The 1,485-nt window shown below is 37.6% G+C and overlaps 1 protein-coding gene across 1 annotated transcript in view; it reads right to left on the reverse strand.

Annotated features, from left to right (window-relative positions):
* LOC107101668 (disintegrin and metalloproteinase domain-containing protein 19-like) overlaps positions 1–1,485 on the reverse strand; it is a gene marked incomplete at its 5' end in the record, with an annotated part of 100,559 nt that overhangs the window by 53,427 nt on the left and 45,647 nt on the right. The window contains 2 exons of the mRNA XM_015400662.1: positions 55–163; positions 274–473. Of these exons, the coding sequence (XP_015256148.1) occupies positions 55–163; positions 274–473 (309 nt within the window). The remainder of the gene's footprint in view (positions 1–54; positions 164–273; positions 474–1,485) is intronic.

A 1,485-nucleotide genomic window follows, 5' to 3' on the forward strand; every position in this document is an offset into this window, starting at 1 on the left:
ATGAGGTTCCAATTTAACGTCAAGCACCTTAAACCTACTTCACGCAAATCTTACCTTTTACCACACTTTTTGTAGTTTCCGTGTTCGTCTTTCCCACAGTTCCCGAATGCGTTCCCTGCTGCGTTGACATCTTCGAAGCAGGCATCATGGGCTGGTCGCGCTCCTGGAACAGAAAACCTTCTCCTTAATGTGTCTTGTTTTTTTTAACCCTACGATGCCCAGCCAACATGCGTTCTTCATACAAAGAAAAGCAGGAAGTGATTTTTTTCTTACCGTAGCCCCAGAGCTGCAGGCACTGCTGTTCATGGGTTAGGCACATGCCGTTGTAGCAGTAGGCTTTTCCGTACTGGCAGGAGGAGCCGTCCAGCAGGTAGACGTTGGCGGGACAGTAGGGAGAGGCCCCGGTACAGTACTCTGGCAGGTCACATGACCCTGCCGGCCCTCTGCACATGGTGCCAGCTTGCTTCAGCTGGCAACGAAGGGAAGAGACCAGCAAACGACAGATTAATTTGATAAATCAATTAAAAATAGAGGAAAGCTTAATTAATATATATATATTTATTAATCTGAACTCAGTCGATGTTTTACAGACAAAAGTGGACAATTCCTTTCCATTTCACCCCAACTAAGATTTTTAAACTAAACCTTAAAGGCATCTCAAAAAAGTTTTTAAAAAATCAATCCACTGGACTTTGCTTCCAAGTTTGAAGACGTTTCTCTTCCATCCAGGAAGCTTTTTCAATTCAAAATGTCAGAAATAGCGTTTAGTTCCAGGTTTTATCCAGCAGACCAACAAAGACTTTGCTTAGAAAACATGCAAATAGAAACGGATGAACGGTTCAACTAATGCTAATGCTAATATATGGGTTAGAATGAATACTTGTGTTCAAATATGCTAACAAAGATATTAGCAAAATATTTAGCATATTTGCTAATATATCAATTTATAGTAACCCAAATAAAAAAAATACAAATACCATTTCATGATTATCAAAATATTCTTTATATTTGCTAATATTTTGCACATTTGCTCATGCTAATTATCGTTAGCTAATGTATAGAAAGCTTAGACTAGCAATAGGGACGGTGCTGATTCAAATATTAGGAAATACACCATCCCAAATATCATCAAAGCATTTTTATATTTGCTAATATATGGCATGTTTGTAAATTCTTGTTACCTTAAAAATATATGCGCAAAAATGCAAAACGTTTCATTAGCGTTAGCAGAGTTTGACTTTGCTGTATAGAAGGAAAGCAATTTTTTTTTTTATACCAGAAAAGTTAAAAATCAATCCACTGGACTTTGTTTCCAAGTCTGAAGACGTTTCTCTTCCATCCAGGAAGCTTTTTTAATTCAAAATGTCAGAAATAGCGTTTAGTTCCAGGTTTTATCCAGCAGCCCAACAAAGTCTGGTTTTAGTTTAGAAAACATGCAAATAGAAACGGATGAACGGTTCAACTAATGCTAATGCTAATATATGG

This window comes from Cyprinodon variegatus, unplaced genomic scaffold (assembly GCF_000732505.1).
Source record: "Cyprinodon variegatus isolate N-32 unplaced genomic scaffold, C_variegatus-1.0 Scaffold1130, whole genome shotgun sequence".
Classification (NCBI taxonomy): domain Eukaryota; kingdom Metazoa; phylum Chordata; class Actinopteri; order Cyprinodontiformes; family Cyprinodontidae; genus Cyprinodon; species Cyprinodon variegatus.